Source organism: Raphanus sativus, chromosome 1 (genome assembly GCF_000801105.2).
Source record: "Raphanus sativus cultivar WK10039 chromosome 1, ASM80110v3, whole genome shotgun sequence".
Classification (NCBI taxonomy): domain Eukaryota; kingdom Viridiplantae; phylum Streptophyta; class Magnoliopsida; order Brassicales; family Brassicaceae; genus Raphanus; species Raphanus sativus.
Genome location: NC_079511.1, coordinates 5,906,544 through 5,931,393, shown reverse-complemented (window position 1 = coordinate 5,931,393; position 24,850 = coordinate 5,906,544). Strand labels below are relative to the sequence as shown.

The following is a 24,850-nucleotide window of genomic DNA, read 5'->3' as shown; positions in this document are numbered from 1 at the left end:
ATTACATTCAACCTCTTCGGGTGAATAAAAAAATCAAATATTTTTGTATACTTGATGAGATCATCCACATGAGGTTCTGACAAATGTGAAGTCAAACCACAGATTGGGTCAAAGATTAGCTTATAAACAACTAGCTTGGTAAACTTCCTGGCACGTTCTTGTGATCGTTTGTTTATATAAACGATGACACAAAGAGAGATTTAGAGTAAGAAAGAATCAAAGAAGAGATGTATGTTACTAAGCGTTTGTCTGAATACCAGACAAACCCATCCGAGCTAACGTTGCAAGCAGAAGGTCCAAACTCAGGCGTGTTGGTCATCCAAGACGAGGAGTCACAGCCCAAGTGTTGCTTCGGTAAATGTGCTGGCTGTGATCTCAACGGTTTGCCGTTTCCTCAGAACGCAAGAGTCACCGTCAAGTACCAAATCGGAAGTTCGTTAACTTTCTGTTAATTTGTGTTCTGTTTCTTCTTCTTTTTCTGTTTTTTTTGGTATCTGAACTCTGGTTTTAACATAGGTGGAGATGACAGGATTGTTCTGCTTGACTCGGTTGCGTTTGTTCCTGTTCTTCATCAACCTCCTTCCTCCAATCTTTACTACGTCATAATGCGACGTGGGAAGCACACAGGGTAATGAATCTAATTGGATGATCATGCAAGTTTAAGACCGTTAATCTTTGTTGTCTTTAAACTTGCAGAGAAGCATGTGTAAGTGCAAAAGAAGGAGACAGAGCTCCCTGTTGCTTTTGCTTCTCTTACATCCCCAACGCTACGCCAAGGCCTCTAGATCCTTATGACACATACCAACAGTTCGAGATCCATCAAAGAGGCTCATCAACCCGTAAGTTCTTCGCCACGTCTGTTGCTTCAGACGGCATACCACCACGGTTCCTTAGGAGGAAAGGCTGGACGGTTCCTTTCTCGTCTTCCGAAGACTTTGGTTTGGTTGACGATGCAAAGGGAGTTGTGGATGCGAAGAGTCGTTACGAGCTTCCTGATCTTGACAAGACCGTTGTGGTTGGGAAGTGGTATGTTCCGTTCTTGTTTGTGAAAGAAGGAGATGCGAAAGATCAGATGATGAGATCCATGTATTACAGCGTGACTCTTCACCAAAGGTTTGAAGAGGTTTTCTTCTGCGAGAACGTTGAGAATAAACAGTTTGAGGCTGTGGTTGATGTGGAGGTGGAAACGGAGGTGGTTAAGCTTGGAGGAGAGAAGAAGATTGCAAGGGAGTCAAAAGGTGTGGATTCAGATAAAGTCGTCTGGTTTAGTAGTGCCTCAGGGACCGAGGAGAAGATAGGTCTTGGCTCTGTGGTCTTGGAGCAGATGAAATGGGAAGAGGAGAGGTTTGGCTGGTCTAAGAAGGGTGATCAGATAAGGTCTAGCATTAAGAGATCAGAGAGGTTCGAAGGCGGTGGACCGTATTGGAAGAGTTATAGATGTTATGTATTGGTAGAGAGCTTTGAGTTGAGGAGAAGATATGGGAGCTTGGTGTTGACGTATGAGTTTATACATGTTGATAAGTTGAAGAGCAAGTGGAATTGAGTTTCTTTGTGCAACTTATGGTGTGTGTTTCATTTTGATGTAATCTTTAATGAAATTTGCATGTGTTATAAAACTTGAAGCTCTCTACAGACTGTGAACAAGAAGATCATAAATAAAGAAAATTAAAAAAAGAAAAAGATCTTACATCTTTGCATCTCTTCAAATAAGATGGAAACTTGTTCTCACTAAGTTTTCTGGAGAGAATACCACAGAAAAAAAAAAAAAAAAAACCAATATTCCAATGTAGTAAAAACGAAATTACAAAAAACCAAAACCTCTCTCTCTCTACAACTAAAGCAACCTTAAGAAGAAGTCATTTGCTTTTGCATCCCAATCTCTTCCAAACGTTTCCATGTAGCCTCGCGTTTCGCTTCGACTTCAGCTTCTTTTGATTCACTTTCTCTGAACTTGGCAAGACACTCCTTGAAGAACTCCGGATCGTTGTCATTAAATATCTTCTGCACGTTCAGCGTCAAGCTATGGACAGCTTGGTTCCAATGCTTCTGAGTGTTTCTCTCCAGTGCAGGGAAAATGATAGGAAGAATAACTTTACAGTTCTGCTTTATCAGACTCTCGATGTGATCGTTGTTCCATAAGAACAAAGCTCTCTCCGCAACCTGCCACAAACAAACATCAAGCCAAAAAAAAACACTCAACAAGTAGCCTAACATAACAGACAATACACATTTTCAATCTCATCTCAGAAACATCAAACTTTACCTGAAAGTGAAGACTGTTCAGACACCGAGCAACTCGGCGAAACAACGGGACCATACACCGTTGGAACTCAGGCGGCTGAGTCGCTTCCAACACTTCCTCCAGCTCGTTTAGAAACATGACTTCCTTGGAGCTATTCGTGACGGGCCAAGACTTCAACAGTCCTCTTATAACCGTATCAGCGAGTTTGCAATCTTTCTCCACAAACTGCGTGATACAATAAGACAGCTGCTGGTGATACATCTGCAAGCATTTCGGTTTGTGGAGAGGTATCAAAGCTCGAACCAGAAACACTTTGTGCTCTTCCTTAAGCGGCAGAGCAAACCCGTTGATGATACTCCCCAAGATCTCAAGAAACTCAGCAATCCCGTTGTGTTTCTCGGTCTCAAACACAAACCTGTAGAAGACGTTGTTTATGGACTTCCTGATGAAAGGACGGTGAACCATGAATTTACCGTAGACGCGGTGGAGAACGGTTTTAAGACAGTCTCTCTCTCTCGGATCCTCCGAATCAAACAGGTCAAGCAACCTCGTGACGAAACCCTGGTCAATGTACTTCTTAGCAAGCTTAGTCTCGGTGTCAGGGGAAGCGATGAACCTCAAGAGAAGCTCGTAGACGAGCTGCAAGTGAGGCCAAGAAGGATCCATGGAAGGCTCTTCCTCTTCCAAGTCCAACGCGTCGATAACTTTATTCTCACGCGGCTGAGGGTTCAACGTTCTGAATATGTTAACGGACACCATCCTAACCGCTTCCTGGATAACAGCCTCGCTGAACTTACCGTTGGCAGTAGCCACGTAGTCCACGAGCTCGAGCAACGTCTGCCGCTTGATCTCCTTCTCCTTGACGCACTTGGTCGGATCAGAGAAATCGAAGAGGACACAGCACAAGCTGAGCTTTCTTAGAAACAGGTTTGGCTTTTCTGCGTTGGGAACGTCTTTGAAACTCGGCAAGGCTTCGTAGATCCCGTTACGGTTAAAGTTGCCATCTTTAGGAGGAGAGGAAGCAGAAGCAGGAGGCTTTGCAGCAGCTGGAGGAGGAGCGTTCTTGGAGTGAGATTTTCCTGTAGCATTGTCATGACTACTACTAGTCTTGGAAGTAGATGCGGTTGCATTATTAGATGAAGAATGGTTCTTAGAAGAAGAAGACTTCTTAGGAAGCTTACTTATGATCTGTTTCCACATAACTCTAAAAAAAAACCTAGAAAGAACAACAAATCTCATTCATTAACTACCTTCACAATACAGGAAACAATCAACACACAGCAAAAGAATCACGAACCTGTAATAGAGAGATCCCTAAAAAAAACCCTTATGTTGCAACTCGGAGCCAAAAGTACGAAACTTTATGCGATTTTGAGGTCAGATTCTGAAAAAACAATCAAAGAGGAAACATTACATTGAAACAAAGATAAAAAATCACAAAAAAAATAACGATTTTGGGGAAAAGTGACGAGGAAAAAACAAACAAACAGATCAAACAAAATTCGCCGATTACACACACACACACACACACACAACAAACCTCCTTCCTTCCTTCATTGTCTGTTGACTTCACAGAAAAAAAAATTCCCTTTTTAGGTTTTATTAGTTCTTCTTCTTCGTCTTTGTGATTCGTCGCCTCTCGTGATCCAGTTATCTATCATTCTTTCTTCTAATCTCTCCGATGGCTGGCTAATCAAAACTCGCAATCTATTTTATTTTAATTTAATTAATTTTAAATATTTGTTTTTTTTGTGTGTGTGTGTGTTTGGTCTGGCCTGCCAGGTCTTTTCGCTTGTATTATTTTCAGGCAGACCACTTTTAAATATGTTTTTTGAACCAAACTTTTAACACTGCCCTAACCTATGATTTATACGTATGAATTGGTTGAAAGACTAAATTAATTTCGGTTTAGAGTATTATTGATTTAAAAATAACTAAATAATGAAAAATAATGATTTAAAAAAAAAAAATGAATCAAGTATTATTGGACCTGTCTGTTTCATTAATATCGAAAGTAGTTTGATTGATATGAGTCTATGGACCCACGGTTTCATTTTATCATATGCCTGGTTTGTTCTTGTCTACCTTTTTTTCCTCATTTGATAGCTAGTGTTTGGTTCAATCTATAATTAAAATGTCTCTAGAAAAATATATATTCCCATTTAATCTTTAAAGATATAAATTTTAATCAAAAACATCAGCAGTTTTGCTTTTCATATTATTTTAAATATACAACCCCATCTAAACATTAGTAGACTAAACCCCAAAGTTAAAAATTAAAGCTCTTTTGGCTATGTATTATATATTTATATATCCATTTCAAAATAATAGATATATAAATTAGTTTCATATATTTGGCTAATAACTTTAATACTAGTACGTTTCAATAATTTTAAAATTTTGTAGTTATCCAAAAACACATATTTTTGTAGAATAACAAAACCCTCCCAAATTAATTAATCACCCAAAAAACCAAAATAAGTTGCTACAGTCGCCACATTTTCTATGTGCTCGGTGCCAACAAAATTGTCTCTCCGTCTCCGGTAAAGACAGCAATGTTCGTTTCCGACAAACCTCGTCCCAATGAATTCTACAAAGACGATACCACCAATTCCTCCACCACCGCACGCAACATGATCATCGATGGAGATCTACAGCCCCACAATCACCATCACCACAATCTTCATCATCTCCAGCCGCAACAGATTCTTCTCCTCGGAGAAAGCAGCGGCGGCGAGGATCACGAAGTCAAACCCCCCAAGAAACGAGCGGAGACCTGGGTACAAGACGAGACTCGTTCCCTGATCATGTTCCGCCGAGGCATGGACGGTCTCTTCAACACCTCCAAATCCAACAAGCATCTCTGGGAGCAGATCTCGGCCAAGATGAGGGAGAAAGGGTTCGACCGGTCTCCGACCATGTGTACCGATAAGTGGAGGAATCTGCTGAAGGAGTACAAAAAGGCCAAGCATCAGGACAGGGGGAATGTGTCGGCGAAGATGTCTTATTACAAGGAGATTGAAGATATTCTGAGGGAGAGGAGTAAGAAAGTGACACAGTATAGCAAGAGTCCTACTAATACGCCCATTGCTAAAGTTGATTCCTTTATGCAATTTACTGATAAAGGTAACAACTTTGATTGGCTATATTTAGAGGAAACCTAGATGGGATTAGGGTTTGTATTGATAAGATGGTTGTTATAGTTTGGGCAATGCTTTAGGCTGAGAAGATACTATTGGAGTGCCCCATTCTATAGTAAAGATAATGCTTTTGGAACTTGATATGCTTATAGGTGGTGACTTTTATGTTTCATCGTAGGTTTTGATGATCCGAGCATTCCTTTTGGATCCGTTGTTGAAGGTACTGTGATCTTGTCTATAATTTTTTTTGTTCGTCCATTGCCTCTTGAAGCTTATTTGTTTGTTGGTTTAGTTTTGGTTTCTAGAGGATGTGTGTATGTGTCTTTTAATATTGACAAGTGTTTCCTATCTATGTTCTAGCTAATGGCAGGCCGGCGTTAAACCTTGAAAGGAGTCTTGATCATGATGGTCATCCTCTTGCAATCACTGCAGTTGATGCTGTTCCAGCCAATGGAGTTCCTCCTTGGAACTGGAGAGAGACTCCTGGAAACGGTAATAATAAGTCTCAGAAAGAAAAAAATAACTTGAGCGTTTTCTAACTCTTATGAACGAAATCACTTACAGTTATGTGCCTATGTTCCTCTGCTTGACTGGTTTTGTCTGTCTCTTGTGATTAATCAGAGCTTTTTTTTCCTTCTTTGTTTCAATGTTTATATACAAGCAGGTGGTGATGCTCATGGTCAACAGCCTTTTGGTGGGAGGGTCATAACTGTGAAATTAGGCGACTATACAAGAAGAATCGGTGTTGATGGTACTGCTGAAGCAATCAAAGAGACAATCAGGTCTGCTTTTAGATTAAGAACCCGGAGGGCGTTTTGGTTAGAAGATGAAGATCAGGTTGTTCGTTGTCTTGACCGAGACATGCCCTTAGGGAACTACCTACTCCATGTCGATGATGGTAAAGACCAACCAACTACATTCCCTATCTCTTGAAAACTGTATCTTTTACTCAGTATCCAAAAACCTGTTTTAATTGCAGGACTGGCCATCAGGGTTTGCCACTATGATGATTCCAACCAGTTACCAGTCCATACGGAAGAGAAAATCTTCTACACGGAAGAAGATTACCGCGACTTTCTGGCTAGACGAGGGTGGACATGTCTACAGGGTGATGGCTTTAGGAACATAGACAACATGGATGATCTTCAGCCTGGTGCTGTCTACCGAGGAGTGAGAGAGAGGATGTGATCTCAGAACTTTTTTGTCCAAGTCCATCCATCAACGGCTAATCGAATCACAGAACTGTCCCTGTAAATATATATTTCCATTCCCATTGTAAATTCCCGCTCAGTAGGACAAAAAGTTTGGATTCACCTTACAGGCCAATAAGTCCTCAAATTGTATTTTTGTTTTGTTGCATTTTGGAATAAACAAGAGGCGTGAGTGGTGTCAGCCACTCTTCATCTTATACGTCATTCATGTAAAGAATAAAGTGTGTCGAGTCCCTTGTGAACCTGCAGAAGAAAACAAACTTTCTGATCTTTAGTAACACAAAAATCTTTCACTTTCTTTTGTTCACCTTTGTATGTGAAAGTCTCTCTGACATGTTTCCATCAAGACATGGCAAGTAAGCTAGCTTGTTGTCTCTTTAGAGCTTGAATCTCCCTCATGATCTCCTTGTCGTGTTTTTTTCCCTTGATAAAAAAATAGTAAGAGACAAGAGCTTACCTACTTATTCAATTTTTAACAGGCACACACTTTATGTTTCAGTTCAGAAGATTCGCCTCATAAGCAGTGCCGTGCCTAGTGTTTAAGAGGCCTAAGGCGATAAATTATCAATGTAGTTTTTCTGAATTTTTTTAAGGACAACTAATCTCTTAGTAAAAGTATATTTAATATTTCATTATATATAAATATATTTATGTATATATGAAAATATTTTTGAATAGAACTGTATATTACGTAAAATGACAAAGATCAATATTAAAACTTTATATGTAATATTGTGTGATCGATCTCATCAATGCTAATTTAAATATAAAACATAAAACTAAAATGTATAAAATTATATAGCATATTCGGAATATCAAATGAGTTTAAAAAGTATTTAGCAACAAAAAGATGGAAAACAGTCGAAACAAAAAAAGTTACAATGATAGATAATGCAAAACCCATAAGAATAACATAAAAATGAAAACATATTAGTCCGGTAAATATGTTAAAATGTTTACTACTAGTATACTATTGACTAAAATATAAATTCTTTTAACCAAATAAACAAAAAATGGGGCCCTAAAATTACTATGTGAGGAGGGGGCCTGAGGCTATTGCCTCTTTCTCAACACCATAGGCACGGCTCTGCTCATAAGACCTCAGAAGTTGCATTGCTCCATTCTCACTAATACTACTCTAATATTTGTCTAGCAGTGTCATTTGTGTTTTCTTCGTCGAATTGCCACTGGCATCCCACTTCAACGATTGTGTAGATGATTAAGTCTAGTGGGATCTGGTGAGCTTTTTGTTGTCATCTAATGAGCAGGCTTTAAAAATAGAAGTGGCATAATTAAAACATTGAAATACAAGTTTCTTCCCGCACTTATCTATAGATCTAATCCATCATGTAACGGGACTAACATTGGTTCTAATCAGATATGCATGGATAAAGATGCCATTCGTTAAAGTTTGCATCAATCATATTCCTTTGTCCAGAGTGTTTGCATCAATACTTGCATCTATCTTCTTTCTTTTTATTTTTTTAAGAATCGAATTTTAACATATACTTTGATAATGATATCATTTCGTTCTTTTTCTCTTTTACGATCACTCAGAACATTGTGAATAATGACACCTCAAGATACCTCAAGATAAAAGTGATAGGAGCCAGAAAAAATAATATGATATCTTAGAAATAACATATAAAAATTCACAAGATAACTCAAAATATTCAACACTTAAGAGCTGCTCAAAAATCAACAATTAAGAATGTCACACTAGTTCTCAAATTAATTTCAAGGCAATGAAAAAAGTTGTCTCGTAAGTTCTTAGTTATTTTCTTTACATGGTCCCCCACAGACCATCGTGATTGAATTTACTAAAAAAATTTAAAAATAAAAGTACTAAATGTTTTGATCATACATAGTTAATATACACTTGACTTGAAGGTGTTATATGTGTGCAAATACATCTACAGGTTATATTAGTAATATTTCAAAATTTTGTAAATGATATACTGTTGACCTCTGATCAGTATTTTTGTTTATATAGAGATGTATGGATCCATATGCATACCGGATTAAAGAATTTTATATGCTTTCACTGTTTCACCTAATACAAAAAGAGAGAAAAAATAAGAGGAGGAGAAGATGAGACTTTTGGCAAAAGCCAAGAGTCATACCATATTGCTAAAGTTGATTTATTTGTTGCTGTCACGTTCATCTGACCAACCAAAGCTCTGAAAGGAGCATCTATGTGTCTCAATACGAAGTCACGACTTGATGAATATATAACACCACATTATAAAATATCTTTGATATCAAGAACGCAAACTTATCCTGATAGTGACATCTAGAAGGCTAAAAGTTTCACAAGTATATATGATACACCTTGTAATTAGTAAAAGCAAACCACCTTGAATATAGAGTTACCACCTTGAAGATAGTGTACTAAAAGTAAAAAGAAAATGGCCACCTTGAAACATAAGTAAGCAGAACAGTGTTATCATAGATTCAATCATGCCTTTATATTAAACTAAATGTTTTGATTAATTATCCATAAAACCGTGGAACTATATGTTATATGTTGATATACATTAATACATGTGAAACTTAGGTGGTGTTGTCAAACTATATTTTTACAGTAAAAACGAAGAAAAATAAAAAATTACAAAAAGTTCAAAAAAAAAGTTATCATGTATCATATGCCCGAGACTTATTATCCGAAATACCACTTCAATTTGAGATCATATCCAAAATCTTTCCAAATTTGGATCCGAATCAGAATAGTAAAATCATGGATTCGTCGGATAAGAATCCAGATCCGAATATCTTAAAATTCTCCGGATAGGCGATTCTTCTTATGTCTAATGTATCCTCAACAACAAAACAAAATTTGGCAAATTAAACAGTGTATATGAATCCGGACGCGATAGTCCAGTGGTATCTTTCGGTTTCGGCTGAGGGAACGCGAGTTCGACTCGTGGGCGGGGAAACGTGTCCAGAGCCTTAAACGGTACAGACGCAGACTGGCGCCGGGCCTAGGTGGTGGGCCGCAAGAAAACAGTGTATATGTTGGACATGGTACGTGGTACATATATGATCATTACCATTTACCACATGGTACGTGGTAAAATTTTCAAAACCTGCTGCTTAGCCTGATTGCGTCGGCCCAGCCCATAGGATCTGAGTAATAAACCTCGAATATTCCATTACTTGAGCGTGAAGTCCAAGCGCCATTAGTTTCCCAGTTACTTTCTTAATCCTACCATAAACAATTGGCCAAAACAGTGGCAGAAACGGTAAATAATCTTAAAAAGTCACGGACAATCTCGTAACAATAATTACTGAATCTTTAATCTGTAACCTTTTTCCCCAAGAAAAATTCTCAGCCACACGATCAAATTTCGATCACTTTTTCTTATCATCCCCTTTAAATAACCCCAAAGCCTCACCAAAGCCTCGCTCACCACTCCTAGCTTTCTCTCGATCTCATCGACATCTCTCTCTCGTAATCTCCAATTTCGAAATGGGTGAGTTTCTTCGATCTCTAGTTTCGTCGTTGGCTCTTCTGTTATTGTTTCTAAATCGCGTTTTTTTGTTTGTGTAGCTGACAAGAAGATTAAGATCGGAATCAACGGTGAGTGTGTTTTTTTTATCGTTATAGGTTTGTGTTAGTTTTGGATCTGTGGAATCTGATGAGTTTATGGTTGTTGGTGAAAGGTTTCGGAAGAATCGGTCGTTTGGTGGCTAGAGTTATCCTTCAGAGGAACGATGTTGAGCTCGTCGCTGTTAACGATCCCTTCATCACCACCGAGTACATGGTGAGTTTCTTCTTTACTTGGATCCTTATTGGTTAATAGCTTCGATGTTGTTAGTCACATAGATCTAAAACCGGATTGATGTTTGTTTGTTTGTTTATATGTTGATTGATTTCGAGTATGGACGTTCTGATTGAATATTGTGTATTTGTGTTGTTGCAGACATACATGTTCAAGTATGACAGTGTTCACGGACAGTGGAAGCACAACGAGCTCAAGGTTAAGGATGAGAAAACACTTCTCTTCGGTGAGAAGCCTGTCACTGTTTTCGGCATCAGGTATGTGTATCTGTATATGATTTGTGTTAATAATCTTTGTCCATCTTTCGTACTTATAGTTTTCTGTTTTATTAACCTGAAGGAACCCTGAGGATATCCCATGGGGTGAGGCCGGAGCTGACTTTGTTGTGGAGTCTACTGGTGTCTTCACTGACAAGGACAAGGCTGCTGCTCACTTGAAGGTTTTGTCTTTTCCATTTTCTTTATCACTTAATATAAGATGTGTGTTTCGTTATTAAGAGCATTTGTTTGTAAGTATTAAGTATCTCATACGATTTTTTTGTTTTGTGTGCAGGGTGGTGCCAAGAAAGTTGTCATCTCTGCACCAAGCAAAGATGCTCCCATGTTCGTTGTTGGTGTCAACGAGCACGAGTACAAGTCTGATCTCAACATTGTTTCCAACGCTAGTTGCACCACCAACTGCCTTGCTCCACTTGCCAAGGTCTCCTTTTGTCTTCCTTTTTTTTTTACCTTTCAAAATTATCCGAATGGATCTTGTATTGAAATTTGCAAATCGTCTATGCAGGTTATCAACGACAGGTTTGGAATTGTCGAGGGACTCATGACCACCGTCCACTCTATCACTGGTATAATATATATAAAGTTTCATTTTAATTGCATTGATTCCTGAAGTTCTGTTAACTGAAATTACATTTTGTTTGTTTGTGTGAATTCAGCTACCCAGAAAACTGTTGATGGTCCATCAATGAAGGACTGGAGAGGTGGAAGAGCCGCATCCTTCAACATCATTCCCAGCAGCACCGGAGCTGCCAAGGCTGTCGGAAAGGTGCTTCCCCAGCTCAACGGAAAGTTGACCGGGATGTCCTTCCGTGTTCCCACCGTTGATGTTTCAGTCGTTGACCTCACGGTCAGACTCGAGAAGGCTGCAACCTACGACGAAATCAAGAAGGCTATCAAGTAAGCTTTCCGGTTCCAGTTAAATATCTCACTTGTTTGTTTCATCAGGTCTTTTTGTAAGATTTTAACTAACTGTTTGGATTGTTTTACACAGGGAGGAATCTGAGGGCAAGCTAAAGGGAATCCTTGGTTACACCGAGGATGATGTTGTCTCAACTGACTTCGTTGGTGACAACAGGTCTAGCATCTTTGACGCAAAGGCTGGAATCGCGTTGAGTGACAACTTTGTGAAGCTCGTGTCGTGGTATGACAACGAATGGGGTTACAGTACCCGTGTGGTCGACTTGATCATCCACATGTCCAAGGCCTAAAGCTCTCAAGATCTACGATGATGTAATGGTGTCGTAATTTGTCGTTTTCGAATAAGATTTCTTTGGGCTATGAGACCTTTTATTTTCCTTTGGCTTTTTCTCCTTTCACGTGACGTGATGAGAAGTTTGTAGACCGGTTGTTGTTTTTCTACTTAAGGCCTTTGATGCATCATGTTTTATCAGCTTTGAATCCTATCTTCATCTAAACCTCATAATTCGTAATATCAAATGTCCTTTTATCTGTGTCCTCGTAATTGAGTAACCCACTGTATCTTCATCTATAACATAACGGGCCATGACGCAACCCGCCACCTGATGATCTTCTTGGCTTGCTTTTGATGCAAGCCACCTTGTAAACAGCCATCAGGCTGGGGAACGAAATAATAATAGAGAACACTGAACTTAGTCAGATACCATACAGTCGAGGTAAAAGGTAAACGCTTCACGTAATGCGTTTGGAGCGTCGACCAAAAATAAATAAACGCAGCGTAAGTGGGGCTAAATCAAACGCGCCACGTCATCAAGACATGTAGGGAAACGTAGATCGTCATAAATAACGTTTCGAACAACAGTAAAAAAAATAAAACGAAATTCGTGAATTTTTTATTCACCCTCTTGAATGATAAACCCTTTTAAAAAAAAAAAAAATACAGTACTTGTAATAACTCGGATCATCCTCTTTCTCCTGTGTTCTCAGATCCTGAGAAGAACCATTTGAACACTCGTATCAGGTTAGTTCAAGATCAATGTTCAAGTGCAATTTTTTGACAAGGATCGAGACTTTGGTTCCTTCTGAAGATTTTTACTGAGTTTGCATCTTTTAAATCAATGTTTCGGTTGTATTCTGTAGTACATTTTGTTATCAGATCTTTCATTTATTTCGAAATTCGATTTTCTCTCTCGTTGTCTTGTCGATGTATTACGAATGCGTTATGCAGAATTGCTGATTGTTTGAAAAAAAAAAATATTGGTTATATGATGATCATATCTAGGTGGTTAATTCACACAATGCGAGGAGCTACAGTTTCATTTGAATTCGATGTATTACGAATGCGTTATGCAGAATTGCTGATTGTTTTTTTTAAAAAAAAAATTGGTTATATGATGATCATATCTAGGTGGTTAATTCACACAATGTGAGTAGCTAGAGTTTCATTTGAATTCTGATTCGTTTGAAAAAGTTTATGAATATTTTTCATTCCCTTTAACTATGGTGTGTTCTTACAAAACCTAGGTCTTAGACATGCGTGCTTCAAGCTGCCTGTCTTAATATCTAAGGTTTCTGATCATATAGATCGGTCGAACTTGTTATGATCAATAATGCAGTGACTTTGTTATTGGAGAAGGAGGAATAATAAGGGCAAAGATGGTGAAAATGACATTGATAGCTCGTGTTACCGACGGGCTGCCTCTAGCTGAGGGTCTCGATGATGGACGTGACTTGCCTGATTCCGACATGTATAAGCAACAGGTCAAGGCTCTGTTTAAGAATCTTTCCCGAGGTCATAACGAAGCTTCAAGAATGTCTGTTGAGACTGGCCCCTATATTTTCCAGTATCCTTTTTTTTTAAAGCCTCCTAGATTATTTGCAACAGTTTCTGGCTTAAGACACGTTTCAATCCTCCTCCATTATGTTTCAGGTGTCGTTTTATGCTTGAAAGAATCAAATATCTGTGATATTCCTTGATTAAGAAAACTTTAGTTACATCATAGAAGGACGTGTTTGCTACTTGACAATGTGTGACCGTTCTTACCCGAAGAAACTGGCGTTCCAATACCTGGAAGATCTCAAGAACGAGTTCGAACGTGTCAATGGGCCTAACATTGAAACAGCTGCTAGACCTTATGCCTTTATTAAATTTGGTATATGTGTTTTCTAGTTTCTCTCACTCATATTATCTGTGGAATCATACCTTTTCTTAGGATTCTTCTCACTCTTTTTTTCTTTCCCCTTTTGCATTGTTTTTGTAGATACCTTCATACAGAAAACAAAGAAACTGTACCAAGACACACGTACGCAACGGAATATCGCTAAGCTGAATGATGAACTCTATGAGGTCCACCAGATAATGACGCGGAATGTGCAGGAAGTACTAGGTGTTGGTGAAAAGCTCGACCGTAAGCCCCATCTACTCTTTCTCCTGTGTGATCATTCATTAGGAGAACATTTATTATAATCAACAGAGCAATATGGCTAATAGCGTACCATTTCCTCCTATCTTTTGTTTTATAATGCAGAGGTGTGCGAGATGTCGAGCCGGCTAACTTCTGAATCTCGTGTATATGCTGATAAGGCTAAAGATTTGAACCGTCAGGTGAGTATTTGATTGTATATTCCCTTATATTACACAATGGCAACACTGTGACTTATGGTCATGTTTAGTTTATATAGGCTCAAGTTTGTTGAACTTCTGAAACTTTTGATTTGAATTTGTTAAAACAGGCTTTGATCCGGAAATGGGCACCAGTTGCAATCGTGTTGGGTGTCGTTTTCCTTCTTTTCTGGGTCAAGAACAAGCTCTGGTAAATAAAGGAGGAACAGGAGGCTATTTTCATACTTTAGCAGACTTCTCCGGTCATATATCAGACCGCTGGCGCAAATCTTCTTTTATTCAGTGAAACTTTTGACACATTTTGTACTTCTGTAGTAATGCAAACTCTATGAGACTGGTCATAGACTCATAGTATCATCCATCAATACAATTTTTTTAAAACCTTTATTGTCATTCTATCAGGTTCTTCAAATCAAAATCAAAATTGTGTTTTGATTTTCATTACATATGCCTTACCAAAAATTGAAACACACATCTGCTGAAAACTAGAGGCCTTTTTAGCGTCTAAGTGGTCTCAAGTACCGTTTGAAATCTAGTGGACCTGCCAAATCTAACGATGAAGTGTTCTTCAACTCATCTGAAAGCTGCAATGCCCTCTGAAACTCTCCTGACTTCTTCAGACAATCGATCAATGCTCGGTAGACATAAACTGACGGTCGGATCTTCTCCCGCTCTTTCATCTCATCGAAGAGCCTCAACGCTTCCTTCGTGTTCCCCGATCGACCCAAACTGTCTATCACTGCTGTGTAGCTGAGCAGATCAGGCTCGATCCCACACCCAACCATTTCTTGGTATAACACCAAACACATATCGAACCTACAAGCTCTCCTCGTCCCGTTTAACACCGTGTTGTATGTAATGATGTTGAGAGACACATCGGACTCTTCCTTCATCGATGACAATAACTTAAGCATCTCATTGACTAAGCCAGCTCGTCCTAACACATCCAAAACCGAGTTGTACGTGATAACATCTGGTTTACATTCCCACTCTTTCATCTTATCAAGTATCTTAACTACCTTATCGACCTGTCGAGACTCGGCAAACGCAAGGATGGTTCTGTTTATTACTATTAACCTACACGGAAGAGAAGACACCGACACTTCTCTTAGAAGGTCCAACAAGTGAAAGCAATCATCGGTGTCGATAAAGGCTCTGGCGAGGTTGAGATAACAATCCCAACTCAGAGGCGCAGTACCCGCCGCTTGGAACAACAGCAATCTGAAAGCTCTGCAAGAGAGCTTCGTATCCTTCTCCCCACCCGCTGCTGCAAGAAGGTTGTTCAGGACCGAAACAGGGAAGCAAATGTTCTTCTTGTCTTGCAAGGAGTGTAACAAGTCGTACGCAGCAGAAAGGTTCCCATCTCTTCTATATTTCTCCACAAGACTCGTGTAATCATCGATTCTTCTGATGGAGTTTGAACCACTACTACCACTGTTCTCAGCCGTTTTCTTCGGGACTTCTTCTCCTCCTCCTGTGTCTATCAAAGAGTGCATCGCCGAGAAGGAGCAGGTCCAGCTCAACTCAGCAGGAGCCAACACCATATGTTTCTGCAATGCCAACACACACAACAAACCATCTAAATCAACTATATAGAACAAGTTTCACCCTTTCAATCACTTCCACATCAAAAATCGCAGTAGGGAACCAAAACGTTTGTAGAAAGACTCGATGAGAGCAAAAATCACAAAAGCGATAATCATCAAATCGAAAGGTTGAAGCTTTGTAGTACCCATACCATAGAATTGAATGAACCACCAAATACGGTGATTCTCTTAACGATCGACCACTTCGCCATCTTCCTTTGAGTTTCCTCCAAACTCCCAGAGAGCTTCAAAGTTTTTGATTTTTTTTTTATGGCACGCTTTAGGAGCTACAGTGACATTTCATAATTATTGAGCAGTTTTGTTGATAGTTTTAAACTTCAGGGACTAAAAGTGATATTAATTTTGAAAGTAAAACCACTCTGTAATAAATTAAATTTTACCTGTCTGGACACAACTAATCAGCAAAGGGTTTAGTGAAGAAATCTCGAGTCTCCTCCGATGACATCCGCCGCCGCTAAACTCTCCCGACGTGGAGCTCTCGAAGCCACACGTCTCCTAAACCCTAACTCCACCTTGAGATCTCTGCTGTGCGATTGCGAGAAGAACTCAAATCCTCAGCTGAAGAACGCCGTTTCAGTTTTCCGGCAAGCACTCGACTCCAACACCTCTCTCTCCTCCCCCGGAAACAACCTCATCGCGACTCTAGCACGCTCCAGAAAGAACCACGAGCTCGCGTTCTCCGTCTACCGCGAGATGCTCGACACCAACGCTTTCATCAGCTTCGTCTCCCTGAGCGGATTGCTCGAATGTCTCCTCCGATTGCATCGCAACACCAATTTCGCGGTAGGCGTCCTCGCCGTGATGCTTAAGCGTGGGTTTACCTTCAACGTGTACAATCTCAACATCCTCTTGAAAGGCTTATGCAAGAACATGGAGTTCGGTAAAGCTCTCGCCTTGCTTAGAGACATGAGGTTGAATTCTATAGCACCGGATGTTGTTAGCTACAACACTGTTATAAGAGGTTTATGCGAAGGGGGAGAGCTGGAGAGAGCTATGGACTTGGCTAAGGAGATGGATTTGTCTTGGAGTTTGGTCACTTGTGGGATTCTGGTCGATGCCTTTTGCAAGGCTGGTAAGATGGAGGAAGCTGTTGGGTTGTTCGAAGAGATGAGAGTTAGTAGAGGTTTAGAACCGGATCTTGTTTTGTATACTACGCTCATCCGAGGCTTCTGTGATTGCGGTGAGGTGGGTAGAGCTAAAGAGATTTTCGATGAGGTTATGGAGAGAGGGTTGTCTCCCTCTGCGATTACTTACAACACTCTTATTCAAGGCTTTTGCAAGTTAGGAGAGATGAAAGAGGCTTCGGAGATGTTTGAGTTTATGAAGGAGCGTGGGGTGAGTCCGAATGTGTATACATATACTGGACTGATCGGTGGTCTTTGCGGAGTTGGTAAGACTAAGGAAGCTCTTCAGCTTTTGAACCTCATGTTGGAGAAGGGTGAAGAGCCGAACGTGGTGACGTATAACGTTATTCTTACGAAGCTGTGCAAGGACGGTCTTGTGGGGGAGGGTTTAGAGGTTGTTGAGTTGATGAAGAAGAGGGGTACAAGACCTGATATCATAGCGTACAATATTTTGCTGGGGGGGCTCTGTGCCAATGGGGACTTGGAGGAAGCAAGCAAGCTTCTGTGTTTACTGGTGAATGACGGGAATTATCCGGATCCTGATGTTAGATCTTTTAATGCGCTAATCCACGGGCTGTGCGAGGATAACCGTCTCCATCAAGCTTTAGAGTTTTATGATTTGCTGGTTGAGAAATTGGGTGCTGCAGATGTAGTGACTACTACTATACTGCTTAAAGGCACTCTCAAGTATGGAGATGTGAAGAAGGCAATGGAGCTCTGGAAACAGATCCCTGTTCCAAACTCAGATATGTACTCTACTGTGATTGATGGGTTTTGCAAAACCGGCATGCTTAATTTTGCTAAAGGACTGTTATGTAAAATGAGAGGGTCTGAGCTACGGCCTAGTGTTTACGACTACAACTGTCTATTGTCATCATTATGCAAAGAGGGAAGCTTGGACCAGGCATGGAGACTATTTGAGGAAATGCAGCGTGGTGACAGCTTACCAGACGTTGTTTCTTTCAATGTTATGATTGATGGAAGTCTTAGAGCAGGGGATGTTGAATCTGCAGAATCACTTCTAGTTGGGATGTCTCGAGCTGGTCTTTCCCCTGATTTGTTTACTTATTCGAAACTGATAAACAGGTTCCTGAAACTCGGATATTTGGAAGAGGCTATTGGTTACTTTGACAGAATGGTTGAGAGCGGCTTTGAACCTGATGCTCATATTTGCGATTCTGTGTTGAAGTATTGTATTTCACAGGGAGATTCGGACAAGGTGAAGGAACTTGTGGAAAAACTGGTGGAGAAAGATATCGTACTTGACAAAGAACTGACGTGTACGGTCATGGAATACATGTGTAGCAGCTCAGCAAACATTGATCCTGTAAAGCGGTTGCTAAGTGTAGCAAATGATAGAGAGAGAAGGGATTAAGTAGAGTACAGTAAAGTTGTGAATGGTTGTGGCAGACCAGGAAGGATGGTTGCAAAGAAGTTTTGAGACTAGTTAGTGTAGTTGTGGAAGAAGACAAGCCGCAACTCTGCTGATGTCATTGTAAGGAAGTGGTTATGTAAAAAGCCAAAAAGGCAGTTTTGGATGATTGGATTACACAATACAAGCATCTAAGACCCCGAAGCATTTCTGGTAAAAAGGGCTTATAAAGCTCTCTTTGGTCTCATCTCCTAATAGCTGAGAAAATACTTTTCCTTTTTTTCTTACATTGTTTTGTGTTGTATACTGTAGACTCATAATGCAGTGGAGGTCAGGTCCAGCTCCTTCATATGAATCTTAAGAGAGAAAGCAAATGGATTAGTAAAAGAGTATTGAAGAACGATTTTGTGCCGTGGCACACATATAATGGAATGCTCTCTTTCTCTATCTCTCTCTCTTTGGTATTGTTGCCAAAAAAGGTAAATAAGCAGCAGCCTCTCATCTTTATCATAATCCACGTCTTTGCTATTTTGCGTGAGAGATTAGAAGAAAATATTTTTTTATAAGAGAAGAAGAGTTGGTTGTTTGCATATTTTTGTTGTTGTTTTGTGTATTGGGACCTTGGGAGGAGAAGAAGAAGAGAAATAAATCTGTTTCTTCTGTAGAAGAAGGTGGAGGTGCCAAACTTTTTCCTCTTCATTCTTCCTCTTCCTTATTGGTTTGTTTATGTTTTTGTAACAATCTTTTAATAATAAAAAATACTATATAGTTCTTTTACTTTTCTTTAAAAAGTTGTTGATGATTTTAGGTTCAATGAATCTTTTGTTTTTGGTGCCCAGATCCGAGTCTCTCTCTCTTCCCACTGCCCTTGGAAATCCCAATGACACCAACACCACCAACTAGACCCTTTTTAAAAAATTTCTTCTTTTTCAGTCATATTAAAATAATTTATCAAGTACCTTCGGCTTAATTATCCACATTCTTTTCTTTACAACGTTAGTAATTACACTATCTCATTATTTTTTAATAAGGTTAGTAATTATCTTATTCTTTTTTTAAGAAAAACAACACTGGTAATTATCACATTCTTTGTTACCAAATCCCGTTTCTGTTTGTAAATTTTGAATTTTTTTATAAGGTTTTTTTTCCTTAAATCTCTCTCTCTCTATTCACCTTGGCAACTTCATTCATTCAAGTTGCCAAAAGTTAGAGAGAAAGAGAATTGTTTATTGTTTTTTTGATGAGGTTGGTTAGGTAATCACTCAACTCCTATTGGTCATCTATCTATCTTCTTCTCCTTCCATTTATACTCTCAGACACAACAACAGCAGATCAAAAGGTAAACAACACAAAATAATGCTTCTCTACTTTATCATCTCCTGTCTCTCTTTTCTTTTCTTGTCCAAATCATTCTCTCTTCCTCCATGGGCATCTGAAACAAAAACCTTGCTCTCCTTCTACTTCTCCAAGAACCTCTTCACCACAACTCTGCATCCAACCACACCTGATCCAGCTTCTCCCTTGGACCACCAAATGTCAGTCCTTGACCTCCCTGACCTGGCTCTGGATCTCATTCTCGAGCTTCTTCCACCTTCTGGGCTCTCTAGCATGGCCAGGGTTTGTAGCTCCTTGAGGGAGAGATGTGTGAGTGATCATCTCTGGGAAAAACACTTGATCACCAAATGGGGCAAAGTCCTTGGCCCTGCTGCTCATAGAGATTGGAGATGCTACCTCTCTTCCTCGTGTCATCTTGATTCACCTAATCACCGAATTGGTCATCATCCTCTTGGTTTTGACAAAATCATCTCTCTGATCCGATCTATTTCCTCTGGTGATGAAAAGAGGAAGAGATATGCTGCGTCTTCTCTGCCACTTGATTCCACCATGAGCTTCTACCTCTCCCTTGAAACTGGTCGTTTTTGGTTCCCAGCTCAAGTTTACAACCGTGAGGTAAAAAAAAAAAATCAATTCACAAACATAGTTACTTACTAGATTTAAATCATTTTAAAGTAGTGACGTTTTGGTGTAAGAGCAGAATGGGCATGTAGGGTTCATGTTGTCATGCTATGATGCGGAGCTCAGCTATGATACTCACACTGATACGTTTCAAGCCAGGTATATAATATCACACTCGACTTAATCCTTGGCTTGTATAAATTAGATTCTATTGGGGATTTTTTTTTTTTTTTTTAGGTATGCACCACACGGTAGAAAGGCAGTTGCGGTTGAAAAAGGTGTGACATGGGAAAGGCTAAGAGCAGCTCCCATCGATATATCTCCTCATCACCTTCATGTGTCAGATTCTCTAAACGAGTTGAAACCTGGAGATCACATTGAGATTCAGTGGAGAAGAAACAAAGCGTTCCCTTATGGTAAGTTATAAATATACATATTTGTAAGGAAAGGGTTTGAAAGAGAATCTGGTTCTGAAACAAGCTTGTGTGATGTTTTTTGTTTGTTCTGTAGGATGGTGGTATGGTGTCGTTGGCCACTTAGAATCCTGTGATGGGAATCTCAACCATTGTCACTGCCATCTTAATGGTGAGTTCTTCTTCTCAGCTTCATGTTCTGTAGAGTCTTTGGTTGCTTCTTAGAATTGGCTTGTCACATTCTGTGCTTTCTATACTCTTTTCCTCAGCCAGTAAAAGTCCAATAAATTTCCCAAAACATAGTTGAAAAGTGTGAACATTGAAGAAACCTAACTCGAGCATTGGTCCCAAAAAAGGACAAATGATGGAGCTATGTCTTGACTTTCCTAGACATTTTGATAAATATTTGTCTTGAACTGATGTTGAAATCTACACGTTACCAAACGGTGGTGGGGGCTCAACAATGATTCTTTGTTTATTTATCACTCAAAAATATATATATTTCCTTATTTTGGTGAACATCGCATCACCACAGAGAGTAGAAAATCAATTAAGAAAAAGATAGTGTTTTGCCCACTTGCATCTTGATTATATACCTAACCCCCTCGTCATATTGCATAAACCGTTTTTTATCCATACTTTTTGTGTCAAAAGGGTATTTGAATTCATGTGTTGTGTGCTAAATGGTGGAAAAACAGAGATGGTGGTATTGGAATTCAACCAGTACACAGTGGGATCGAGGTGGAGAAGAACGATGATAAACAAGAGAGATCATAGAGAGGAAGGTAACGAGGAAGAGGGGTTCTATGGAGGAATCAGAAAGCTAAGTTGTAAAGAAGAGATTGCTATGTGGACACGTCTCTGGCCATCTTCCATCTTAGAGTAGGATGATGGGACTAAAAACCACAGTCATTGTACGGAGGGTAGGGATGTTAATTTTAGATGTGTGCTCTCTTCTTCTATCCAATGCATGATTTAACTGTTGATTATTTATTCAAAATTGTCTAAAGTCACTTCATTGAAAGTAGGATCATAATGACAAAGCATAAGAGGCAGACTTTTTAAGAAAAAAAAGTTTTATACTACGTACACGGTGTGGTACTTCCCCATGAACACATCTCTAAGGATCCTGTCACATTTTATCTGTGATGCAGCATAAATGTGTGAAAAGAGTGTTGAGTAGGGTAGAATGAATAGCTTACCTAATCCTTAACAACTAGATCGCCAACCCTGACTGCGTCATTAAGTAACAAAATGGTTTTGATATGTGTGGGCAATCTCAATAAGTATTTAAGTTGATGCAAGTAGAATCAAGAACGAAGTGACTAGTTATCACTGATGACTGGTGTGGTTAAGTGAATATTGAAAAAGACATGAATATAAAAGTTACAATAAATATCAGAAATGTTGATCATCTCATCAGTAAATTCCACAAGACAAAAACAAACAAAACTCACACACACAATTAAAACTGAATTAGGAAAACCAATTCAATCAAAATCATCAAAATGGTTGCAGCTTATCCAATGAGTGCAAGTAGCAGAAATGCCCCTTCCCATGTTTAGCCTTTTGGTTTAGCTTTACCTGTGATCGAATGGGTTCCATCTGACAAGGTTTTCAAGATTCAGTTACCTTCTTCTCATCTCCTTCAGCAGTTGCTTCGTTTGAACAATGGTTCTTGACAACAGTCGATATGTCAGTTTCAGAAGCACCAGCAAGTTTGAATCTTTCAACTGCTGAGTCAAGATTCTTCTCCCAACCGCTTACACTGATTTTGCATTCCACTTGTGATCTTTCAAACAGCATATTTCCCCAGAACAGATGGATCTGTGATCTCATAGCAATCGCTTGTTCTGCTGCTTCTGCTGCTGTAACAGCTTCAGAAGCCTCCCCATTTTCTCCTTCGCCTTGCTTCTTTCTCCTCTTTGAAATTTCCTCTTTCTTGTTCGGGTTTTTCAGATCACTCATCCTTTGTTCTTCAAGCTTCTCCCACATCTCAGTCGCAGCTTTCATCTTCTCTTCTGCACTATCAAAGAGGGCCAATGTCTCCGTTGCATCCCATGCAGACAAATCTATCTTTTGTGCCAAAGCAAAAGACCAATGGAGCTTTGCCATCTCAAACTGTTGCTGTCCCAAAGCGAGCAAACCCTCATAAAAGTCAGGTTTGATTGACAAGGCGTGCTCATACTTTTCCTTAGCTAGAGTGTATCTCTCTTTCACCCACTCGTAAGCAGTCTGAAGCTGCTCCGCGACCTTTTCCTTTCCAGCAGATTCCTCCAACGGAATGCGCTTCCTCGCGGCGCACATGTGCACGTTACCCCAGTTGAAGAAAGCTAACGCAGCAACTTCTTGGAACTTTGCAGCAGCTTTCTCGAAAAGTGGTTGAGCTTCTTCACTAGTGACTGTTTCCTCCAGGGCCTCAGAGCAAAGCTCCATCCCCAGCTCATGCAAGTCAACATGTGCATCGGGGTCGATACCCACGTGCGACCGGAAAAGCTGAGCAAAGTCGAACAACCAATCATCCATCTCCAGTTCCTTCATCTCAGGATCTTCAGAGGAAGGTGTTTTCTCCTTATCTGATTTCTCATTGCTGACCTCTGTTTCCGATACTGTTTCACGGATATCTTCTTCAACAGGCTTCTCTTCCACTTCCTCCTCTTCTTCTTCCACAACTTCTTCCTCCTCCTCGGGCAAAGGTGGCTCCTGCTCAGGACTTACATCAACAACATGCAACCTCAACATCCCAACAGAGTCAGACTTATCTGATTCAGGCTCTTTAGTCAAAACACCATCAGCAACAGTCTCAGCCAACCTAAGCTCCGCGGTACAAGTGACAGTAACCAAATCCCCATCACTGTCTCTATACTTAATCAACACCGACTTGGAAGAAGGGAAACGACTCCTCACGATCTCCCTCAGTACCTTAAACCCACAGTTCACAGGCATCTGACCTAACCTGATGTCATGGTCATAAACAAACTTCAACGGCCTCCACCTAGTTACCTTCTCTTGAGAAGCAACCGCCACAGAGGAAGAAGAAGAAGAAGACAGCTCTGCCTTCATCATCACACCTTTAGAAGAAGAAGAAGAATCATTCAATGGCTTCAACACAATCTTCGCCATCTGCGTCTTCCCTTCGTGTCCATTTTCCATCAAAGGATTCATCTTTGGCCGTTCTACCTTACTACTACTAACAGGCAAGGTAACAGGCGAAGAAGGAGCTACCTTTTTGTGAACCTGACGAGAAGGCAAGCAAGGACCAAGCCCATTAACAGGCCCACCCAAAGCAGCAGATGCGCCAAGAGCAGCAGGCGAAGGCCTGCTCTGAGGCCCAGGCCCACACATCATCAGCCGTCTCGACATCTCCGTAGCGTCCTTGTGATTAGGATCAGCTCCCAGCAGCGAATTCACGTCCTGCACGGCGAGCTCGTACTTCCCCACGGCCTCGAGCGCTCTGGCCCTCCTCAGCAGAGCTCGAGTGAAGCCAGGCTGGACCTGGAGCGCCATGGAGCACTCGGAGATGACCTTGTCGTAATCGATCGGCTTCATCTGCATCAGACACGCGGCGCGGTTGCTGTGGAACACGGCTCGGTCGGGGTGGCTCTTGGGGATGAGCTTGAGGGCGTCGGCGTACTGGTCGAGCGCGCCTTGGAAGTCCTTGCTCTGGAACTTCTTGTTGCCTTCTTCCTTGAGCTCGTGGGCTCGTTTCAGGAACACGGACGCGTCGAAATCGGCCGGTTTTGACGAGGAAGACGATGTGTTTTCGGATGAATTGGCCTGCTTCGAACCGCCGCCGCCGCCGCCGCCGTTCTTCTTCTTCCTCGCTCCGGATTTCCCCATTTTCTCGCAATCAAGCAGGTGCTCGATTCAACGCGAAGATGATATGATTGAGGAAGGAACCTTTGTGAAACCCTAAGACAGACTCTAGTTACATGGGTTTTATATTGTGGGCTTTGATGTCTTCACTTGGGCCTTATAGAACAACGAGGAAGGAGATAGTTTTTAATTTGTCGAAGGGAGATGATGACTGTGTTTGACCAGAGAAGATGCTAAATTAAATATTGCTGTCGAGTAATTAACAAGTACAATGGGGCCCACCGCGTCGAAAGATATTTCGGGTTGAGCAGCCAGGTTTCGATGTTAACCGTTGGATCAGCTCGATGAGATTTCATCGTTGACGAATG

The 24,850-nt window shown here is 40.4% G+C and overlaps 8 protein-coding genes across 11 annotated transcripts; 5 read left to right on the top strand and 3 right to left on the bottom strand.

Annotated features, from left to right (window-relative positions):
• The first annotated feature begins 109 nt into the window (after positions 1 to 109).
• LOC108807400 (uncharacterized) lies at positions 110 to 1,655 on the top strand. Its single transcript, XM_018579685.2, has 3 exons — positions 110 to 432; positions 517 to 628; positions 697 to 1,655. The coding sequence occupies exons 1-3, from the start codon at positions 228 to 230 to the stop codon at positions 1,541 to 1,543; spliced, it is 1,164 nt and encodes a 387-aa protein (XP_018435187.2). The 5' UTR covers positions 110 to 227; the 3' UTR covers positions 1,544 to 1,655.
• Positions 1,633 to 4,035, bottom strand: LOC108807380 (serine/threonine protein phosphatase 2A 57 kDa regulatory subunit B' theta isoform). The gene is made up of 4 exons (XM_057007230.1): positions 3,783 to 4,035; positions 3,540 to 3,626; positions 2,264 to 3,458; positions 1,633 to 2,160 (listed from the first exon to the last, which is right to left on the bottom strand). The coding sequence occupies exons 3-4, from the start codon at positions 3,440 to 3,442 to the stop codon at positions 1,846 to 1,848; spliced, it is 1,494 nt and encodes a 497-aa protein (XP_056863210.1). The 5' UTR covers positions 3,443 to 3,458; positions 3,540 to 3,626; positions 3,783 to 4,035; the 3' UTR covers positions 1,633 to 1,845.
• Positions 4,036 to 4,688: 653 nt separating this feature from the next.
• Positions 4,689 to 6,863, top strand: LOC108853130 (trihelix transcription factor GT-1). The gene is made up of 5 exons (XM_018626618.2): positions 4,689 to 5,368; positions 5,561 to 5,602; positions 5,743 to 5,874; positions 6,047 to 6,280; positions 6,362 to 6,863. The coding sequence occupies exons 1-5, from the start codon at positions 4,798 to 4,800 to the stop codon at positions 6,568 to 6,570; spliced, it is 1,188 nt and encodes a 395-aa protein (XP_018482120.1). The 5' UTR covers positions 4,689 to 4,797; the 3' UTR covers positions 6,571 to 6,863.
• A 3,075-nt stretch (positions 6,864 to 9,938) lies between these two features.
• Positions 9,939 to 12,102, top strand: LOC130510660 (glyceraldehyde-3-phosphate dehydrogenase, cytosolic). Its single transcript, XM_057007204.1, has 9 exons — positions 9,939 to 10,066; positions 10,144 to 10,173; positions 10,257 to 10,357; positions 10,517 to 10,632; positions 10,715 to 10,814; positions 10,928 to 11,074; positions 11,159 to 11,219; positions 11,310 to 11,550; positions 11,645 to 12,102. Exons 1-9 carry the CDS (start codon positions 10,063 to 10,065, stop codon positions 11,859 to 11,861), a joined length of 1,017 nt encoding a protein of 338 aa, XP_056863184.1. The 5' UTR covers positions 9,939 to 10,062; the 3' UTR covers positions 11,862 to 12,102.
• Positions 12,103 to 12,439: 337 nt separating this feature from the next.
• LOC108811311 (25.3 kDa vesicle transport protein SEC22-1) lies at positions 12,440 to 14,581 on the top strand. Of its 2 annotated transcripts, none has more exons than XM_018583359.2 (6): positions 12,440 to 12,592; positions 13,188 to 13,415; positions 13,564 to 13,724; positions 13,833 to 13,979; positions 14,100 to 14,176; positions 14,305 to 14,581. In XM_018583359.2, the coding sequence occupies exons 2-6, from the start codon at positions 13,228 to 13,230 to the stop codon at positions 14,386 to 14,388; spliced, it is 657 nt and encodes a 218-aa protein (XP_018438861.1). In that variant the 5' UTR covers positions 12,440 to 12,592; positions 13,188 to 13,227; the 3' UTR covers positions 14,389 to 14,581. The 2 variants fall into 2 exon arrangements, with proteins under 2 accessions (XP_018438861.1, XP_018438869.1); XM_018583367.2 differs by having other exon boundaries at positions 12,448 to 12,592; positions 13,208 to 13,415.
• LOC108811301 (pentatricopeptide repeat-containing protein At1g11900) lies at positions 14,552 to 16,318 on the bottom strand. Its single transcript, XM_018583348.2, has 3 exons — positions 16,182 to 16,318; positions 15,933 to 16,067; positions 14,552 to 15,744 (listed from the first exon to the last, which is right to left on the bottom strand). The coding sequence occupies exons 2-3, from the start codon at positions 15,990 to 15,992 to the stop codon at positions 14,692 to 14,694; spliced, it is 1,113 nt and encodes a 370-aa protein (XP_018438850.1). The 5' UTR covers positions 15,993 to 16,067; positions 16,182 to 16,318; the 3' UTR covers positions 14,552 to 14,691.
• Positions 16,240 to 21,684, top strand: LOC108811275 (F-box protein At2g32560). Of its 3 annotated transcripts, XM_057007194.1 has the most exons (7): positions 18,296 to 18,510; positions 18,610 to 19,636; positions 19,768 to 20,247; positions 20,333 to 20,412; positions 20,491 to 20,669; positions 20,764 to 20,838; positions 21,365 to 21,684. In XM_057007194.1, the coding sequence occupies exons 3-7, from the start codon at positions 19,831 to 19,833 to the stop codon at positions 21,550 to 21,552; spliced, it is 939 nt and encodes a 312-aa protein (XP_056863174.1). In that variant the 5' UTR covers positions 18,296 to 18,510; positions 18,610 to 19,636; positions 19,768 to 19,830; the 3' UTR covers positions 21,553 to 21,684. The 3 variants fall into 3 exon arrangements, with proteins under 3 accessions (XP_018438825.1, XP_056863174.1, XP_056863169.1); XM_057007189.1 differs by having other exon boundaries at positions 18,610 to 20,247; XM_018583323.2 differs by lacking the exons at positions 19,768 to 20,247; positions 20,333 to 20,412; positions 20,491 to 20,669; positions 20,764 to 20,838; positions 21,365 to 21,684 and having other exon boundaries at positions 16,240 to 18,510; positions 18,610 to 19,088.
• A 352-nt stretch (positions 21,685 to 22,036) lies between these two features.
• Positions 22,037 to 24,590, bottom strand: LOC108808855 (protein CLMP1). Its single transcript, XM_018580954.2, has one exon. The coding sequence runs from the start codon at positions 24,504 to 24,506 to the stop codon at positions 22,284 to 22,286; it is 2,223 nt and encodes a 740-aa protein (XP_018436456.2). The 5' UTR covers positions 24,507 to 24,590; the 3' UTR covers positions 22,037 to 22,283.
• Between the last annotated feature and the right edge of the window lie 260 nt (positions 24,591 to 24,850).

Excerpts from the sequence above, each read along its gene's own strand:
- LOC108807400 (XM_018579685.2), top strand. The coding sequence starts at position 228 with ATGTATGTTACTAAGCGTTTGTCTGAATACCAGACAAACCCATCCGAG. Across the intron at positions 433-516 it reads CGTCAAGTACCAAATCGGAA|GTGGAGATGACAGGATTGTT; the intron begins GTTCGTTAACTT and ends GTTTTAACATAG. Across the intron at positions 629-696 it reads CGACGTGGGAAGCACACAGG|AGAAGCATGTGTAAGTGCAA; the intron begins GTAATGAATCTA and ends TTAAACTTGCAG.
- LOC108807380 (XM_057007230.1), bottom strand. The coding sequence starts at position 3,442 with ATGTGGAAACAGATCATAAGTAAGCTTCCTAAGAAGTCTTCTTCTTCT. Across the intron at positions 2,161-2,263 it reads TGAACAGTCTTCACTTTCAG|GTTGCGGAGAGAGCTTTGTT; the intron begins GTAAAGTTTGAT and ends TGTTTGTGGCAG.
- LOC108853130 (XM_018626618.2), top strand. The coding sequence starts at position 4,798 with ATGTTCGTTTCCGACAAACCTCGTCCCAATGAATTCTACAAAGACGAT. Across the intron at positions 5,369-5,560 it reads TATGCAATTTACTGATAAAG|GTTTTGATGATCCGAGCATT; the intron begins GTAACAACTTTG and ends GTTTCATCGTAG. Across the intron at positions 5,603-5,742 it reads TTTTGGATCCGTTGTTGAAG|CTAATGGCAGGCCGGCGTTA; the intron begins GTACTGTGATCT and ends TCTATGTTCTAG.
- LOC130510660 (XM_057007204.1), top strand. Across the intron at positions 10,174-10,256 it reads GATTAAGATCGGAATCAACG|GTTTCGGAAGAATCGGTCGT; the intron begins GTGAGTGTGTTT and ends TGTTGGTGAAAG. Across the intron at positions 10,633-10,714 it reads GTCACTGTTTTCGGCATCAG|GAACCCTGAGGATATCCCAT; the intron begins GTATGTGTATCT and ends ATTAACCTGAAG.
- LOC108811311 (XM_018583359.2), top strand. The coding sequence starts at position 13,228 with ATGGTGAAAATGACATTGATAGCTCGTGTTACCGACGGGCTGCCTCTA. Across the intron at positions 13,725-13,832 it reads TTATGCCTTTATTAAATTTG|ATACCTTCATACAGAAAACA; the intron begins GTATATGTGTTT and ends TTGTTTTTGTAG. Across the intron at positions 14,177-14,304 it reads CTAAAGATTTGAACCGTCAG|GCTTTGATCCGGAAATGGGC; the intron begins GTGAGTATTTGA and ends TTGTTAAAACAG.
- LOC108811301 (XM_018583348.2), bottom strand. The coding sequence starts at position 15,992 with ATGGCGAAGTGGTCGATCGTTAAGAGAATCACCGTATTTGGTGGTTCA. Across the intron at positions 15,745-15,932 it reads GTGGTTCATTCAATTCTATG|AAACATATGGTGTTGGCTCC; the intron begins GTATGGGTACTA and ends TTGGCATTGCAG.
- LOC108811275 (XM_018583323.2), top strand. The coding sequence starts at position 16,240 with ATGACATCCGCCGCCGCTAAACTCTCCCGACGTGGAGCTCTCGAAGCC.
- LOC108808855 (XM_018580954.2), bottom strand. The coding sequence starts at position 24,506 with ATGGGGAAATCCGGAGCGAGGAAGAAGAAGAACGGCGGCGGCGGCGGC.